Genomic DNA, 17,831 nt, shown 5'->3' with positions numbered 1-17,831 from the left:
CTCAGCTTGTTAATATGCTCCCGCATAGAAGGTAACTTGTTGACACTCATGGTCCTCATCTACATTTCCAAAAAAACTCGTTTCATGATGGTTATACAATTGTACATCTGATCAAGCTCTAGTCATATCTCTTGGGCCACCGTCAAATGCTTAATATAAGAGATAACAACTGTAGTGCATGAGAGAAATAAAAACGAGCGAATGCGAGCATTGAGTTGTCCCAAAGTGCCTGAGCATTTGCCAATTCCATCTTATCATTGCAAGAGAGTTTGGACTTGTCTCGCGAAGAAGGGCGATGAATAGCCTCCATAACAAGCTCTGCCAAATCATAGGACTCCAAAATGGCAAGCATCATAACCTACCAGATGTGGTAGTTCTCACATCGAGCTTTTGATTTGATGGAAGAGCTGGTAAGGTTGGTCCATGATCATCGAAACTTTGTCTTGGCCTTAGAAGGCATCTTCACCTACGATGCTTGCACAAAATACAAAAAGCAGCTCCCTTTGACTGTGTGAATGCAGCCTACTAGGGCTCTTTGCCGTTCGTCCCACTCCTTTACCCTTCGGAGGTGATGAAAAGGTAAAATCTGCACTTGAAGGCACAAAACATAGCCTTCTTCCTTCTCTAATAGCAAAAACCTGTAGTAACTTTAGCAAATCTTTTCCTTTCTCGCATGCCAACGCTTGCCTCAGCTTTATTTTGATGTGTAGCCCTCTTGTTCGTCCTTGAACGCTGAAAATGCAGCCTTGTGTCGTGCTGAAATCTCCTCTTTAGGTGGGTCCACCAGTCCTTCAATGCTCTGATACCATGTCAAAGTGAAGCAGTGCGAAAGCGTGTGACCAAGACAGAGTGAACACACAGAGAGAGAGAGAGAGAGAGAGAGAGAGAGAGAGAGAGAGAGAGAGAGAGAGAGAGAAACACATAAAATTTGAAGTGAAGAATGCTGTATAAGGATGCAGATATATATTGAGGGCAGTCTCCACAGTCTGCAGCCTGAAAACTGAGAGCACAATTGTGAAAGATGTGGAAACTGAGGCCAATAAATAGGCCACTAATGATGCATAAAAATAATGCAGGTCGGTTGCATTAAATGCATCCGACTGGACAAAACTGTCTCACCAGTTGCAGTCCCTGACCTGCTGTAGCTGTCCAACCTACCCCTATCATGTGTCCTATTGATGTCAGCTGCTTGCGCTTGTGCCACATGGACTGCATGCTGAAAACTGCACCTGCGTGTCAAGGGAATGTCAATCTCTAATACCTCTCTCATCCTTTGACAATCCCTCAACAATCTTGAGCCATTTCTAGCTTGGGGTGAAGAGCAATTGCAGAAATTGCTGGTGAAACCTTAATTTATAGCAAAAATCATGATTTATACGGCCACCTTGGGATTTGTGCCCAATTATTGAAGAGCCAACACTTGTGTTGCAGCTCAAGGCAAAGAGATTTGCAGGTGAAACAAGGGGTAGCCCATTCACCAATTATTGTGGTCCTCATGTGAGAGATTGAAGGCCCAATTTGAGCCATGATTGTTGTACAATCAAGGGGCAAATTGTGGCCAAGCAATGTTGGTCATTTTATTACAGCAAGTGTATTGAAGATTGAAGGAGATCAGCTTATATCTCATTGTACTTCAACCTTAGAGTAGTACAAGATAGAGAAAACCGCAAGGGACGCAAGCTAGGGCTAATCGAGTATTAGCTGTCCAAGATTAAGTGTTAATATTTGTATTTCATTTTATGTGTATTTAAGGCTTGCTGTAATTTGAGTTAAACCAAGCTTATACCACCCTATCCAAGATGAAAGGCTGGTTTCATCCTCCATCCCTTTATCTTTACTTTTGCCCCTTGACCTTCTTTGTTCTATGTTCTATGGATGGCCATGATGGCATCCTCAATGCAACTACTTGGTCTCCCCAACCTCCCAGAGAAAGACAAGCTTGATGGCTCAAATTGGGCCATTTGGTCGATCCAAGTGCATCCTCAACACAATCGATCTTTGGGACTTTATTATCATCCCTAGTTCTTATCCCCTTGTGGATCCTCAAATTGGTTCTAAAGCGAATTCAACATCCTTACGGGATTGACTCATTGGTGTCCTATTAGGTCAAGACCTTTGCACACACGATAACCCTTAAAATGAAGGTATGATAGCTTTGTGAAGATAAGCTAGGGTTTGCACCAAGAAAACACAAAATACACGAACACGACTAAAACACAATAACTTAGACAATAATGCAAAAACCCTAAACACAAAATGCAAAACTCAAAAACGCAAAGACACAAACACAAATAGAGAAAAAAACAGAACTGTGAAATGAATGAATCAATGCTGTAAAATGAAAGAAAGGGTGTGCAGAATGCTCAAAGGTAGAGCAATGAATGTAGTTGGAGTGTGGTGTCCACCAGAGATAGATCCCAAGTGTTGTAACCACTAGTTGGAGCTGAAAGACTGCTGAATGTGGAAGGGCAGCAGGCTGGTTACCAAAATGCAGTAGTGTGGAGGTTGAGACTGGTAAACACAGTAGTTTACCACTGGAATAAGGCTGGAAATTGATCCTCATTACGGAGGCTGTAAACAAGAGGGTGCTAGTTTAGAAGGGTCAATCGGAGTATGCATGAGCTTGCACTATCATAAACACAAGCTAGCTGAAGCAGATGATGATGCTGATCAGCAGGGCACCCAGCTAGGACAGCAAATGCAGTAATTCTAGGGTCATAAATATAGTCGCCAATAGTTGAAAAATGCCATCAATAGCAGTGGAAAGGCGCTAGGTGGAGGGGCTATAGTTGATGATGGTTGGACAATAGATGGTGATGGGCTATAGGTTGGAAATAGGGCGTCAACAATAGGAGAGATGGCAAGGACTAATGTAACTTGCAAAACAAGGATGGAATGGTGGGCAACCTATCTATTTATAGATGTAGAAGGATCCTCCCAAATTAGGTTTTGCTTATGGGACATATAAACTCTCTAGGACCATGCACCATTTAATGAAACTTTTGGTAATTTAGATGTTTTGGGGCTGTTTTAAAGAGCTAATCAGGCATTTTTAGCTCAACAATCTCTCTTCGTAGATTGCCTGACCAAAAAGATCACATTACTAGATGGAGGAGATATGGGATGATGGAAAATCAGTTTTAGAGGGGAATTCCCAAGATTGTGAGATCTTTCAGGGATTCTCATCTTAAAGGGTCTTTCCCTCATACAAGGGCTACCTTTCCTCTTCTCCAAGCCATCTTGCTGCACCATGCCAATCTTGTAGCCTTTGGTCCTTGATGTTCATCTCTACCATGAGTGCTTTTCTATGCCTTTGATAGCTCCTCACTATTGTCTTCTAGTCGACCAATGACTTGGCTTGGCTTATCCCTGATGTGACCCATTGGAGGCCTCTCCACTCCCATTGACATTATTCTGGCTTCTAAAGCATTTTGCATCTTCCCCTACATCTCCATTGTATCTATTACTTCATTTCCATCTTCATTCTCCACTTTCTTAACCTATCCTATTGAGCATGAGTATTCATTTGTGATTTGAGGGTTGGTTTGTTGTGCAGTTGATTAGCCCACTTTTCCTAACAATACATGCCCATGCTTACCAGGAATATAAATAGTACACTCAAGTAAAATTTCTGGTGTAGAATGATTGAATCACCTTATTAACTCTACAGACATGTCACCCCATTATTGAAGGTATACTGAGATGTATACATCTCAGTATTGTAATAATTTCATTCTTCTAGCATAGCCATGCTTGATTATCTAGACAACTGAGTTGCTTTAGTGTCTTGTAAAGAATAATTGCTTTACTCTGGATGTGTCTTGCTGTTCTTGTAGACACTTTTATGTTTTGCAAAGCTCTGCTGATTGGTTCAGTTGTAGATTTTATGGAACATTTTCGAGCAGTAAAATATGCTTACACATTATTCGTTCTCCTTTGCAGTACCTTGATGAAAATAAACAGCTAATATTGGCAATCTTGGATAACCAAAATCTTGGGAAGTTTAATGAATGTGCAACGTAAGTGTTCCAATTTGGTATGCAGTTTTTGCAATTCATACTGCTTCCTGGACTCATTCTATTGGTTTGCATTTTTAAATAAGTATTGGTGCAATGTTTTTGCATACTCCAGTAGAAAACCTAAATAGTTATGCTTTATTAGCATCCTCCCATGAATTATGAGGTATTCAGTTTTTGATAGCTGTATGTGTCCATGGCTGGGAATAAAGCTGAACAATCACCCGTTAATTGAACCAATTAGTTTTGTAGGGATGTATGCAGGTGTCTTTGCAAGGTTCCTGGAGCAAATTTCCTGTTTTCAGATTTAGAGCACAGGGGAGGCAACATCTGCATAGCCCTTTTTTGCTTTTGGTGGTTAATCAAATCTCCAGAACATACATAGTCAAGCACCCTATTTGGTGGCATAAGCTTCACTCAGAATTTTGATGCAAGCTTCAAGCTTCAAGTCTACATATACAGACCCTGGATTCTACGTGCTACAGAATAGGGGATCGCTTGTGCTAAATCCAGGTTGAAGTGGAAGCTTGTGATTTCAAGAAGACACGTGTTATCAAGTTTTAGAGTGGCTTAGGAATGCTCTCTGGTTGCTAAATGGCTATGTTTAGGTTCTGGAAAATTCTGATGAGGTTTGTAAAAGGGTTTGAATGTATGTTGTATAGCTTTCCAATGTATGCATGTAGAATGATTAGATCTCAGCTGGGATGAGACATGCCGAGGTGACAAAGAGATCCAACAACAAAAATATGAGGGGGAGTGATGTTGTTCCATACACAAAAAGAAAGGCAGAACTCCATGCACAAGTGCAATGGAGGGAGCAATGACAACCATAACACACCAATTAATGGTAGATGAGGGTAGAAAGTAGTAGCCCACCAGCAAATAATCTCCAACCAGGAAAAGATCCATCTATCGCACACTCAGAAGCATTGAGTGTCAAAAAAGGTGGAATTGGGGGATTGCAAAAGTAAACCGTGCATAGATGTAAAATACATTAGTGCAATCTCTCAAGAAAGACCCTTGAATAGTTGTGCTCACATGAGAGAAAAATGAATCACCTCAAACCTCAAGTAGCACCATAGGAATAACAAGTGGGAAGAAAAAAAGGCAAAAAATACCTGCATGAGAATGCATACACTAGTTATCCATGTTAGCAATGCAAGTGTGTCACCCAAATCGACACCATATCTTGTGCTTCTTACATCAGTTAGAGATTTGGCTCACAATGGCATGCAAATTGTGTACATTAGACATGGACCTGCATCATTGACACCTCAATGACTTCTCTACTATGATGGTTGGCTCAAAGCTGTTGAAAAAAAAAAACTCAACCGTCACGTCGCGCTGCTTCCCCCCGCCCCGACTACGCACCATCCGATTGGTTGCCCGTCCGATCGCGCCATCCGTTTGTTTCGCCCGCTGTCCGACAGTCGCGCCATCCGACTGATCGCGGCCGCTGTCCGACTGTCTTGCACGCTGTCCGACTGATCGTGGCCGTCCTAGCACTGCTCGCGCCTCCCTGTTCTGTTCGTGCACCCTCGCCTCAAGTTGTGTAACGGCCGCCTGTCTGCCGTTTCCCCCTCCTGCCTGCTTGTCCCCCTGGTTGGCTGTTTCTTCCCCCCCCCCCCCCCCCCCCGAGTGCCGCCTTGATGGGAGGCCTGGCCTGCGATCAATCTGCAACACCCCGCCATTGAAAACAGAACCCCCCCCCCCCCCCTTCCTCTCCAGTTGCTCCCTCCCCCTGTCCCCATTCAGCAACACAGCAGCGTGATAGGTTCTCCCAGAAGGGACGGCGGGCAATGGAAACCTTTGGTCAGACGCCGGCGTACTCACGGAGTGCCCCCCAGTCGAACACCTTGCGCGTAGTTCTCTCTGAGGAGCAGCCTTTAGCCGTCCGAGCTAAGGAGCTGGAGCTAATGGAAACAACAATCTATGGTCAGGTAGTAGGACATTCCCCAGCTAGGGCCCAACTTCGGGACTGGCTCCACTCCACGCTGAGCATCGGCTCGGTGGAGATCATGGAGGCGGTCTTGTTGGGCCAAGGGATCTTCATGGTCCGCATCAGTTCGGCAGACGCAGCTCGCGAGCTACTCGCCAATTCACCTTATGCATCCACGAAGGGGGTCATATACATGGTCCCTTGGTACAGTGGCTTCACGGTGGAGGCGTTTGCACTCTACAACAGGTTTCTTTGGCACCCGGTCACCCTCCTCTTCCCCGGCATGACGATTGAGTACCGCCAGTTAGTGGAAGACTTCGAGAGGCTCTTTGGCACTGTCCTTCCCGCTTTCTTCGCGGATGCAGTGACAACGACAGGGGTCCCAAAGGTACGGGTGGCAGTGAAGGAGGTCAAGAATATCCCACAGTTCCTAGAGATTGAGGCAGGTGGGCATTCCTTTAGGCAGCATGTCATTGTGAATGGGCAACTAGGGCAGTGCTTGCGCTGCCACGACTTTGGGCATCAGGCAGCAGTTTGTACACGGTTTGGAGCCAAGGCGGCTCCACCCACAGGTCCGCAGGTGGACGCTGACGGTTTCACAAGGGTCCAAAGGCGACAGAGAGGGAGACGGCAAGGGGGGGCGCAACTAGCCCCTCAGGCCCAGCCTTGTCAGCAGGGTGATGGCGGACGAGCGCCCCCCTTTCGGCAGAGCATCCCATAGCCCCCCCTGCCCGCCCCACCCGGCAGGACTAAACCCCCCCCCCCCCCCCCCCACCCCATTTTCTCCACATGAGCCACACACTGCCTCGTCGGAGCCCCCACAGGCCCCTAATCCCCTCCCCCCCCCCCCCCCCCCCCGACCATGGCCCACAGCCCCCCCTTGCCAGGGCTACCACCCCCTCCCCACACCCACCATGCATCTCTAGCCATCCCACCATAGCGCGATCCACTCCACCCCCATCACCCCCCCTACCGAGCACCCCCCCTGATCCGCACCTAGGTCAGGTGAGCCCCCCCCAGATCTACTCCCCCTCCTCCCACAGGAGGTGATGAGCCACACACACCTACCTCCTCTGCACACCAGCAGTCCCCCCCCATCCACACAGCCACCAGCTCATCTGCCCCTGTCACCTGCCATACTTTCCCGAGACAGGCACAACTGCTGCCACGAGTTTTTTCGCAGTGGCCCATGGTCTTACGTGCGAGTTGCAGAGCGTAGATCGTTCCCACTACCTCTAGAGGTGGGGATCTTCGTGGTTCGTAAGTCAAGGAGGGCCAAGGCCCACCTACTAGCACCGCCGGATGGACCAAACTACGCTTTCTTTTTTCAGTCATCCTTCTCAGAGGAGTGGACGACTACACAGATTGAGGAGGAATTGAAGAGTCAGGTGGCAGATCACATCTCCCAGTGGATGGGAGATGAAGGACTAGCACTGTTCGCACAACAGTGGCCAGGTTGCATGATGGACATTAATTGGTGGGTTGGTGCCGATGTCCCGTATTTGAGCATTATCTTTCGAGCCCCTCCACAGTGGGGAGCGCCGAGGGATGTGATTGAGTGGCCCCCGGCACAAGCGGTCCGCTTCTATCGGTGTACAGAGCCGCGGTTTTCAGCATGGCTAATAGATGCATTGATAGTACCACTTGAAGCATCTATCACCCCTATGGTTCGCACCATGGGGGATTGGAGCTCACCGTCCAGACCGGCGGCAAAACGTACCTGCATGCTTTGCAGTCTCTCTTCCTCGTCTGCAGCTTCCGCGCCGAATAGATGCCTGTTCGGTCAGTCACAGGTTTCCCCATGAGCCTACACCTTGCATCCTGGAATGTGAACAGTCTCCACTACAGTGGGGCGCGTGGCTCGAGGAAGTTGATTGTCCGGCACGAGCTGCAGCCTGCCCTCGTCGGACGGATAGACATCTTGCTATTGCAGGAGCACAAGCTCATCCTCGCCCAGGCTCAATGGGTTGGGAAGGTACTGCCGGGCAACTCGCATACTTATTGAGAGCAAGCCATAGGTGCCCATGGCAGGAGTGGAGGCGTATGCACATCTATTGGTCCGAGTCTCACCACCTGTGTACGAGACCACGGGGCGATATTAGTAGGAAGGGCTCTATGGATCAGACTGGATATTGGGGACTTGTGTATTGGAGTCCTCAATGTCTATGCCCCCACGGAGGTTAGAGCACGCAGTAGGTTCTGGGTGGAAATTGTAGATGGACTCCCAGAGGTGGACTCCTGGATTGTTGGAGGAGATTTCAACAATCTGGAGGCTTTGGAGGACCAGCAGGGCAGGGGAAGAAACTACCAGGGATTGGCTGGGGAGGAGCAGGAGTCATGGGAGGTCTTTTTGCTTGCAGTTGGAGCACGAGATGCCTGGAAAAACCCTGCCTTCCACAGGAGGAAGAGGTCATTGGACTTTTCTTGGGGTTACAGGCGGCTAGGCGGAGCCTTGCTGGAGCGGTTGGACAGGTTTTATGTGGGAGAGTGGGGAGGTTCTCGCGGAGGCCAGATTGAGTAGTTGGCAGGCACCACACTATCCGATCACTACCCGGTTCTCCTGGCACTTGATCCCCCAACATCCACCCTAGATACATGATCCTGTCGGATCCCTGACTCCATCTATAGGAGGAAGGAGGTGTCGAGACAGATAGAGCAGATCTAGACCAGAGAGTGGGTGAGAAGGGACAGGATAGCAGAGAAGGTTGTAGAGGTCCTAGCCGAGTCAAGCAGAATTTGCCAAGAGGCAGCCCTACAAGCTAGGCAGCAGTGCTGGGAGGAGGAGAGAGCACTCCGGCAGGACCTGGCAGCTACGCAGAGATTGTTGCAGGAGACACCAGGGGATCCCATCCTCCACCCACAGGAGGTGCGCGCGCGCAGCCATTACTGGCCTAGAGGACAGGTGCTCGGAGTTCTCTTTCCGCAATTCAGCAGCCTTTTGGACGCGGAAGGGAGACACGATGCGCAAGGAGTTCTTCTAGGTGCACCAGCCCCGCACCGCAGGAGAGCAGATACGCAACCTTAGGGACTAGTATGGGAGGATCCGTTCTAGCACTGATGAGGTGATGGAGATTGCCACTGACTATTACACATGCCTCTTCCAGCAGGAGACAGCTTCAATCAGAGGACAGAGATGCAGACAACAGGTATGGGATCACATCCCGTCCCTCGTCACAGAGGAGATAGGACATGCCCTCCTAGTCCCCTTCGCAGAGAAGGAACTAGAGGAGGCTTTCCATACACAGGATGGGCAAAAATGCCCGGGGGAGGATGGCCTCTCTAAGGCCTTCTTCACTACCTACTGGGAGGTGGTGAAGGATCCCCTACTGAGGGCTTTCCAGGAGATATTCACCTTAGGACAGATGCCAGGGAGGCTCTCGGCAGGCCTTATTAGTCTCCTCCTCAAAGGAGGTGTCACAACTCTATAGAAACAGAATTTGTATCCTTTTTCATTAATTTGTCTATGTAATGATTTATTAAATTTATTTCCTTTGCACTAATTAGATATAAAGAAAAGTGCATTGGAGCTGGCCACTGATGAGTGGTCACAGGTTATGGTGGACCCACGCGGTGGGTTAGAGAAAAGATAGTTCACACTTCCACCTATATGATCCGATTGGGCGCCTGTGACTAGAACTCACGCATATCAGGGTTAGACTCGCACACAGAAAGGATTGATGCCTTGAAGTGTGGGCTAGATCCACTAGAACAAACAATTACAATCAACAAGATGGCATGATCATGAAATGCTTGTATAATGTGCATGTGTGGGCTGAAAGCTTGAAATGCACATTTCTTTGCATAGGAAAGTCACATGAAGATTCGGATACCATTTTTGCGATGTACACGGAAAAAGCTTTCATATGATACCCATATTGGGGGGGTCCCTAAATTTTAGGAGATTCCTAAATTTTAGGAGGTCCCTAAATTTTAGGAGCCTCGAATTAGCCTAAAAATGCTAGTCCTAAAAAATAGGGATGTCATTCTCAAAATAGTAAGTTCTGTACTCTGACTGTGCTTACTAAATTTGGTTGTTTCTATTCTTGACAGTATTCAACCCAAAAAGGAAGGCCATAGAGAAGAGACAAGTGTCAAGACACTTGTCACACAAGTTTCCAAGTGTCCCACTACTTGTCACATCTCATGACATGTGGCTGGACACTTGTCTTGTGCTACTCCACTTTCCCCTTTTGTACTAGCTCTCCCCTCTCCTATAAATAAGAGCTCGTTTTTCTTCATTGATCATCATTTTTCTTTGCTGTAAACTCATGTACAACACCCACAGATAGCCAAAAACTGGCCCCATCCATCCCCATCATCATCCCCCACTTTTCCATTATCAAATTCCTCCATATTCCCTCTTCTATCACTGTTGTTTTACAGGACAGCAAGCCTGTAAATTCATTACAACACCTCCTTCTCGAGCTCTTTCTTCCATTTTAGCTACAAGAAGCAAGCCCTATCCATGTACTGCTGATCAACGATAGAGAAAGGCTGAATTTCCCTTTTTCTTCTCTCATACTGTAAAGAAATCAGTTCTTATCATTGCATAATAGATAATGCATGTGTGTTTGTACATCTTTGCATGATCTTGTGAGAGTGAGAATTACTTCTTCTCACTCTCAGGTTGATTGTAACTGAGCTCTTCCCTAAGGGACTTGGGTTGAGCAGAAATACATTCCTTCGGGGAGGGTTGCCCATCTTCAACCCTCAATCTTGTCTCCATTACTTTTACATTTTCATGGCTGTAATTTTGTGAGTAATTTTCATTTTCAGCTTTAAGTGTTCATTCTCTTTTATATTAAATCTCGAAAACAAGCGAATATCATAATTGTTAAGCATACTACGTTGTTCGGGGCGTTTACAGTGGTATCAGAGCTTTGGCTCGGTCCTCACCCCCAACACTGGTAGTGCTTACAACTATAAGTTTGTTTGTTTTCAGCCCTTGCATTGAGTGCTTGAGCATATATTTTTTTTCTTTAGTCTCAATGGATCAATCGAGTGCTATCCTTCAAGCCATTCAAAGTCTTAGAGAGGAGAATCAGCAAATTCGTGAGCAACTTCTCAAACTAGAAAAAGTTGAGAATCCCAAAGAATTCAAGGAAAGAAGCCCATCTACTTCAAGGAGACAAAGTCATACCAATGAAAGGAGCCGATCAAGAAGTCCAACTACTTCTAAGAGGCAGTCCCATTCTACTTCAAGACAAAGAAAGAGATCGCGTCGAAGCTCATCCTCTTCTTCAAAGTCATCTGGCGCCTATTCTGATGGATCCTCTTCTAGTAATGAAGAGTCACACCCTTCTCGTGGAAGACCTCATCATCGTCAAAGGCGTCGACATTCTTCACCCTCGTCTCCATCTTCATCCCCATCGAGCACTTCATCATCTTCAACCTCAAGATCCGAGCATGGACGAAGGCATAAGAAGAAGAAGAAGACTAAGTCACTATCTCAACTTGAAAAGAAGATTAAGTTCAGTATGTATGATGGTTCACGAAATCCTGATCTTCTTCTGAAGTTTATTCGTCAATTTCAAATTTTGTATGGTCGTGACAAGTATAAAGAAAAAGAAAAGATTAAGTTTGCAGCTTTACATTTAACCGACTTAGCCCATACTTGGTGGACGGGGTTGGAATATGATCATGCTGCCCCAAAATCATGGCGGTCCTTTGTTCGCCTGATACAAAGCCAATTTCTTCCTGTTCATTTCAAAAGAGATGTAAAAATGGAATGGGATCGGCTTTGGCAAAGGAAAAATGAGTCACTTGGTGACTATACCAAGAGATTTTGGGAGCTACTTTTGAAGGTCCAACTTCAAGAAGATCAGCAGTTCGGAAAAGCTTAGGAAGTTTCAAGGAGGTTTGCATTTTAAACTTCGTACTGCTCTTAATCATTATCATTGTTCTAGTCTCAGGGAACTCATTGACCATGCTGAGACATGGGAAATGGAGCACAATGGCAACAAATCATTCCAAAAGAATGATAAGAAGAGAGTAGCTGATGATGAGGAGTATTCAGCCCCAAATGAAGGACAAAAACAGTGGCAAAAGCAGCCATCAAATCAAAAGAAGATGAAGCCCTATGCACCTCTTAATGCTCCTCAATTCTGCTCCAATCTATACCCACAAGTAAAGCAATTTTCCGAAGAAGAAAAGCAACGCTTCATGAAAGAAGGGAAGTGCTTTAAATGTGGACAAACAGGCCACATAGTGAAGCAATGTCCAAACAAGGGACAAAGCAAGGTTTCTGACAACAAGCCTAAGTCGCTAGTAAAAATCAATGCTATCAGTGATGTAGTTGCAAACACAACTCACACTCCAGAGACGTGCAAATTATTAAAAGCTTGGGGACAGTTGCAAGGTAAGCAAGCACTATTCTTGATAGATCTTGGGGCGAATGAAAATATCATTTCCTTGCAATTAGCTAAAGAGCTTGGATTAAAGAATGAAGAGATGGACACTCCGGCAGAAGTTCGCCAAGCTTTAAATGCTGATGAAGGTGACACAGTGAAGACTGTGATACCCTACATTGGCAAGCTCAAGTTTCAAATTCAAGGCTACAGTGACGAAGATACCTTCTGTATCGGAGACCTTGATGGTTGCGATGTGATTCTTGGCATGCCCTGGAATCATAGAGTAGATTCAACCATCTTCTCTCAGAAAAAAAAGGTAGAACTCACCAACAAAGGCAAGAAGTACGAGATCCAAGCTGGAGTTTCTGGAGACACCATACCTATGGTAAGCCATATGCAAGTCTCTAGAGCAATTAAGGATTGTGTTCAATGTTGTCTGCTTTATGTCACTGATGTAAAAGATAATATGAATGCTGAAAACCAAGAGCAACTTCAGCTCTTGGAAAAGTATAAAGATTGTTTTTCGGAAGATCTTCCTTATCAGCTTCCCCCAGAAAGGCCAGAAGACCATCATATTGATATTATCCCGGGCAGTTCTCCTCCTAATATAGCACCATACCGTGTGAGCCGTCCTCAACAAGAAGAAATCAGAAAGCAAGTCGAAGACCTACTCAACCGTGGGCTAATTAGGTCAAGTAGCTCACCATTTTGTTCACCGGTTCTTCTTGTTCAAAAGAAAGATGGCACATTCAGGATGTGCATTGATTATCGAGCCCTCAACAAAATCACTGTGAAGAATCGGTTTCCTATTCCCAGAATTGACGACATTTTGGATCGTCTAGGAGGCTCAAAGGTTTTCAGCCGCATTGATCTAAAGAGTGGTTATCATCAAATTAGGGTAATACCACAAGATGTACACAAAACTGCTTTCCGCACTTCATACGGTCTTTATGAATTCTTAGTGGTTCCTTTCGGATTAACCAATGCACCAGCCACCTTTAATCGAATGATGGAGCGCCTCTTTAGAGAGTATCGACAATATGTCGGTACTTTCTTTGATGATATTCTTGTCTTTAGCAAGAATGAAGAGGAGCATCATCAACACTTGGAAATTGTTCTACAATTACTACAACAAAATCAACTCTTGGTAAATGGTAAAAAGAGTGAATTTTTCATGCATAAAATAAATTACCTTGGGCATGTCATCTCTTCTGAAGGGATTCAGATGGATCCTGAAAAGATCAGGATAATCCAAGAATGGCCTCATCTTCGTGATGTACATGAGGTGCGATCGTTTCTTGGCTTATGTTCTTATTACCGCCGCTTCATCAAGCATTTTGCACATATGGCTTCTCCACTTCATGACCTTACAAAGAAGAAGATCTCTTTCCAATGGAAGGAAAAAGAGAAGGCAGCCTTCACAAGGCTGAAAACAGCTCTTACTTCTGGACCTGTTCTTATCATTCCAGATCTGGTAAAACCATTTGTGGTGGAAGCAGATGCTTGCGGTGATTGTATTGGTGCAGTGCTAAATCAAGAAGGCCATGCCGTAGCCTTTGAAAGCCGCCGTCTAAATGATGTGGAGAAAAGGTATGACATTTATGAAAAGGAGCTCTTAGCAGTGGTTCATGCTTTAAAGATATGGAAACATTATCTTTTAGGCAATGAATTCCTTATTAAAACTGATCATCAAAGCTTGAAGTATTTCAAGACTCAAAAGCATTTGCAGGAGAAACATGCGAGATGGGAAAATTTCTTGTCTATGTTTCATTTTCAAATTATGTACACTCCAGGGAAACAAAATGTAGTTGCTGATGCACTTTCTAGAGTGTCTCGCATTGCAACTATTACAGTGGCTCATCATGAAGATTTTCAAACGATGAAGAATACTTATGATGAAGATACTGATTTTGCAGCAATTTGGTCAAATTTACAGCAAGGAGATTCTCATCCAGATTATTCCATCAAAGACGGTTACCTTCTCATGAACAATCGCCTTTGTGTCACTCTTCCTGTTCGACAAAAGGTGCTTAAAGAAAGTCATGAACCCCCTTATGCAGGGCATAGAGGGAGGGCAGCCACTCTAAGTGCAATTGAGCGCTACTTTTATTGGCCAACGTTACGAAGAGATACACATAACTTCATTGAGGCTTGTCTGGTATGCCAAAAATCCAAATATGATAGGCAGAAGATTCCAGGATTGTTGCAACCTCTTCCAGTGCCCAAAGATCTATGGGAATCTATCACAATGGATTTCATCTCAGGTATTCCAAGAACACCTCAAGGTCATGATATGATTTGGGTTATAATTGATAGATTCAGCAAACAATCACATTTTATTCCATGTCATAAAACATTGAAATCCGCACAAGCTGCAAGACTTTTCATTCAACATATCTTCAGATTACATGGTATGCCTTCTGAGATCATTTCAGATAGAGACTCCAAATTCACAAGTAACTTTTGGCGTGCTTTATTTGAGAATTTGGGAACCACTTTAAAGTTCTCCTCAGCTTTTCATCCTCAAACTGACGGCCAAACAGAGGTGATGAATCTCACTCTTTTGGATATGTTGAAAGCTTATGTTAGTGAACATAAGTCACAATGGGAGAAATATCTTCCATTATTGGAGTTTGCTTACAACAATACAATGCACTTATCCACAGGGAAAGCTCCAAATGAAATAGTACAGGGTAAAGTGATTCCTTCTCCAATTATTCGCACTAAAGATAAGATTTTTGCTGTTGATGAGTTTGCTTCAGATTTAAAAACCGCAATGGATCAAGTTCGAGCCACTATCAAAGTTTCCCAAGAGCGACAAAAGAAGCAAGCAGATAAACGAAGAAGACCTTTGGCTTTTGAAAAAGGTCAATATGTCTTGCTAAACTTTGATAAAAGCAGGCTCAAACAAGGTTCTGGTCAAAATTCATCTTTTCCAAAGCTCTCCAGTAGATACTTTGGACCCTTCAAAGTGATTGAGAAAATAAATGAAGTTTCTTATCGACTTGAGCTTCCTGCTCATTGGAAAATACACAATGCTTTTCATGTAAGTTTGCTAAAACCTTACATAGGACCAGAACCAAAGGAACCCATTACTGAAGATCCCCCAGAAGTTGAAGAAACAGAGCAACTCTTGGAACCTGAAAAGATTTTGTTTCTCAAGGATCGAACCACGAGAAGTGGCCTTGTGACACGAAAATTCTTACTAAAATTCAAAAATCTACCCACAACAGATGCACAGTGGGTAGATGAAAAATTCATGAAGGATTACCCAAATATTCTACAGCAATATCAAGAAGCTTTTCAGCTGAGGACAGCTGAATAAAAGCCAGAGGGCTGTCACAACTCTATAGAAACAGAATTTGTATCCTTTTTCATTAATTTGTCTATGTAATGATTTATTAAATTTATTTCCTTTGCACTAATTAGATATAAAGAAAAGTGCATTGGAGCTGGCCACTGATAAGTGGTCATAGGTTATGGTGGACCCACGCGGTGGGTTAGAGAAAAGACAGTTCACACTTCCACCTATATGACCCGATTGGGCGCCTGTGACTAGAACTCACGTATATCAGGGTTAGACTCGCACACAGAAAGGATTGATGCCTTGAAGTATGGGCTAGATCCACCAGAACAAACAATTACAATCAACAAGATGGCATGATCATGAAATGCTTGTATAATGTGCATGTGTGGGCTGAAAGCTTGAAATGCACATTTCTTTGCATAGGAAAGTCACATGAAGATTCGGATACCATTTTTGCGATGTACACGGAAAAAGCTTTCATATGATACCCATATTGGGGGGGTCCCTAAATTTTAGGAGGTCCCTAAATTTTAGGAGCCTCGAATTAGCCTAAAAATGCTAGTCCTAAAAAATAGGGATGTCATTCTCAAAATAGTAAGTTCTGTACTCTGACTGTGCTTACTAAATTTGGTTGTTTCTATTCTTGACAGTATTCAACCCAAAAAGGAAGGCCATAGAGAAGAGACAAGTGTCAAGACACTTGTCACACAAGTTTCCAAGTGTCCCACCACTTGTCACATCTCATGACATGTGGCTGGACACTTGTCTTGTGCTACTCCACTTTCCCCTTTTGTACTAGCTCTCCCCTCTCCTATAAATAAGAGCTCGTTTTTCTTCATTGATCATCATTTTTCTTTGCTGTAAACTCATGTACAGCACCCACAGATAGCCAGAAACTGGCCCCATCCATCCCCATCATCATCCCCCACTTCTCCATTATCAAATTCCTCCATATTTCCTCTTCTATCACTGTTGTTTTACAGGACAGCAAGCCTGTAAATTCATTACAACACCTCCTTCTCGAGCTCTTTCTTCCATTTTAGCTACAAGAAGCAAGCCCTATCCATGTACTGCTGATCAACGATAGAGAAAGGCTGAATTTCCCTTTTTCTTCTCTCATACTGTAAAGAAATCAGTTCTTATCATTGCATAATAGATAATGCATGTGTGTTTGTACATCTTTGCATGATCTTGTGAGAGTGAGAATTACTTTTTCTCACTCTCAGGTTGATTGTAACTGAGCTCTTCCCTAAGGGACTTGGGTTGAGCAGAAATACATTCCTTCGGGGGGGTTGCCCATCTTCAACCCTCAATCTTGTCTCCATTACTTTTACATTTTCATGGCTGTAATTTTGTGAGTAATTTTCATTTTCAGCTTTAAGTGTTCATTCTCTTTTATATTAAATCTCGAAAACAAGCGAATATCATAATTGTTAAGCATACTACGTTGTTCGGGGCGTTTACAGGAGGAGACCGGTTGGAGCCATCCCAGTGGAGACCGATCACCTTATTGTCAGTGGCCTATAAGGCTATGGCAAAGATGATTGATAGACGATTATGCCATGTGCTTCTAGACATCATTCATGACACACAGACAGGCTTTGTCCAAGATAGGAGCATCCTAGACAATGTATTTACATTCTTTGAGGCGATAGAGTGGGCTCAGCACAGTGGGCAAAGACTGGCAGTACTACTATTGGACTTCGAGAAAGCCTACAATAGGGTGGACTGGGATTTCCTAGAGGGTACCATGGTGAAGTTAGGATTTCCCCACGCTTGGATTCGCGAGGTCTCCGGCCTGTACAGATCAGCCACCAGCAGGATTTTCATAGGCGGAAGGCGAGGGGAGGAGGTCCGGCTAGAGAGATCGGTCCGACAGGGCTGCCCCTTGGCCCCATACGTGTTCCTACTCTTCGCAAAGGCGATGTCCCACTTCCTCAGGTCACGTGTGAGTGGACTATGCGGCCTCCGACTTCCAGTGAGAGAGGAGACTAAGTTGTTAGACTCAGAGTACGCAGATGACACAGGACTCTACATAGAGGACGATGAGGTGATGCTGGAAAGAATAAGGCTGGCTCTTGAGGTGTTCTATGTTGCAGCGGGTGCGAAAATCAACTGGCGAAAGTCGGTTGGTTTTCTCATAGACCCGGACTCCATCACGGAGTGGGGAGTCCACTTGGGATTTAGATGGGTGAGGAGAGGGCAGACCGTCCGATACC

The 17,831-nt window shown here is 44.8% G+C and overlaps 1 protein-coding gene across 2 annotated transcripts in view; it reads left to right on the top strand.

Moving 5' to 3' along the window:
• The window catches only part of LOC148037197 (GRF1-interacting factor 2-like), an 85,345-nt gene that overhangs the window by 45,930 nt on the left and 21,584 nt on the right, over positions 1-17,831 (top strand). For both annotated transcript variants that reach the window (XM_087676122.1, XM_087676121.1), the window contains one exon: positions 3,943-4,019. In XM_087676122.1, coding sequence (XP_087532248.1) covers positions 3,943-4,019 — 77 coding nt within the window. The remainder of the gene's footprint in view (positions 1-3,942; positions 4,020-17,831) is intronic.

The sequence above is a fragment of the Lygodium microphyllum genome, chromosome 4 (assembly GCF_053477565.2).
Source record: "Lygodium microphyllum isolate KBCC chromosome 4, Lygodium_microphyllum_v1.1.10, whole genome shotgun sequence".
Lineage (NCBI taxonomy): Eukaryota > Viridiplantae > Streptophyta > Polypodiopsida > Schizaeales > Lygodiaceae > Lygodium > Lygodium microphyllum.
This window is presented reverse-complemented; position numbering and strand designations above follow the sequence as displayed.